At 38.0% G+C, this 1591-nt stretch overlaps 1 protein-coding gene across 1 annotated transcript in view; it reads right to left on the bottom strand.

Moving 5' to 3' along the window:
- Positions 1 to 1591, bottom strand: part of LOC119594807 (basement membrane-specific heparan sulfate proteoglycan core protein-like) — a gene marked incomplete at its 5' end in the record, with an annotated part of 219836 nt that overhangs the window by 73346 nt on the left and 144899 nt on the right. Inside the window, 3 exon segments of the mRNA XM_037943897.1 lie at positions 679 to 854; positions 1049 to 1186; positions 1333 to 1585. Of these exon segments, the coding sequence (XP_037799825.1) occupies positions 679 to 854; positions 1049 to 1186; positions 1333 to 1585 (567 nt within the window).

Genomic DNA, 1591 nt, shown 5'->3' with positions numbered 1-1591 from the left:
GTTTATTGCTAAACAAGGAATTAATATTTAAAAAATGGGAGGGCTCTGATACCCTCCAAACACAAAAGTCGCAAAGCTCTGTAAAGTAATTTCCTTTAATGGTAAAAAATTAAAAAACAGTATTTTAGGTTGACATAATAATGAAAGATAGCTGTCCAGCACAGAAGGTGATACTAGAACAGTCTTGTGAAAAGGAAAAAAAAAAAAAACTATTCAGGGCAAACATAATATCAACAACACTATGGATGTGAGCCTTAGATACTAGACTCTCAAACATATAAGAGAATAAACACTATCCAAACAAAATGCTACCAAAGGTAGAATCTGCAGAAAAAAGTATATTTGTGCAGGAAAAAAGAAAAAAGAAAAGAAGAAACAATGGTGAAACAAAGGTCTTATCAATAATATAACAGGGACAGTTAAAGTTGTGGGGGCATTATCACTTCAGCCTATTCTGTAATAAAAGGCTGGTCTCTTCCAAAAAATGAAAAAAAAAAAACATGGGTAAATAACATTCCAGGCAGCAGTGAATGATCTCCGTAAGACTGAAGGCAGAGAAGAATGGAAACAACTGGTGAAATCATCTGCATTATTCCTACAGCCTTCATACACTATGGCCTAAAAGAAGAGGAAGACGCTTCATGGCCTGTGGAAACTTTGCTTCGTGTTCAACCTACCACCATGATCACATCTGGTCCCTTGATAGTCTGTGAAGCAACAGTGCTGGAATACTTGATCTTGTATCTAAGGTATCCACCATATGATGTCAGTTGCTGGCCCTTGTGACTATCAGGAAGGGAGAAATACACAATGAGGTCACTGGGGCCCTCCAGCTTGGATCGGTCAACATTGAGCTGAAAAAAAGGAAAAAATAATGTGCTTTACATTTTTAATACAATTATATAGTAAAGTAAATAGGAATTGGATTTTAAATACAATGCTCACAAATAGTAAATATAATGAGAATTAAAAAAAATCACTAAGCCTAAAGTAACAACTAATTTTTCTTACACCATGAAAGATTTTTATTAACAAAGAATGAAGTTACCTGGACTGCATTAGATGACTGAGGACTGAGGAAACGTGACGATTGTTGATACTGTTTCGTACGCACAATGTAATTGCCCTTGAACTGGTCTTGATTCACTCCTATCAGCTGATATGAATCATTTGCTGGAGGAGGTAACTGCAAAAGAAAATCACATTTGCAAACCTCATATAAATTCACACATGATACAACTGTGCCATACTTATGCTAACCACACACTCCAACATCATAAACAAATTATGAATTCCCCAAAATTTTCTTGGCGTATGTAAGTGATATTTTACCTGTGTAATATATCTGTCTGTGGAGTAGCACTGTTCTGTGGCCCCAAAGCAGAAGCATGTGAGGCATTCCTCAGTAGTAACGGCACCTGCGTTGAAGAGAGGAGGCTGACACTGAGGAGAGCTGCCCTTCACTTGGACAATGCAGTCAGGCTGAGCAAAGACTGAACCTAGGCTGTTAATGGCCTCGCAAGAATAAGCACCCTGGTCTGTTGGCTGAGCGCCTGGACATGTTAGAGTACCCCGTCCATCCACACTGAAA

Source organism: Penaeus monodon, chromosome 34, assembly GCF_015228065.2.
Source record: "Penaeus monodon isolate SGIC_2016 chromosome 34, NSTDA_Pmon_1, whole genome shotgun sequence".
In the NCBI taxonomy this organism is placed as follows: Eukaryota; Metazoa; Arthropoda; class Malacostraca; order Decapoda; family Penaeidae; genus Penaeus; species Penaeus monodon.
Note: the sequence above shows the minus strand (reverse complement) of the source record. Positions and strands in the feature narration are given on the sequence as shown.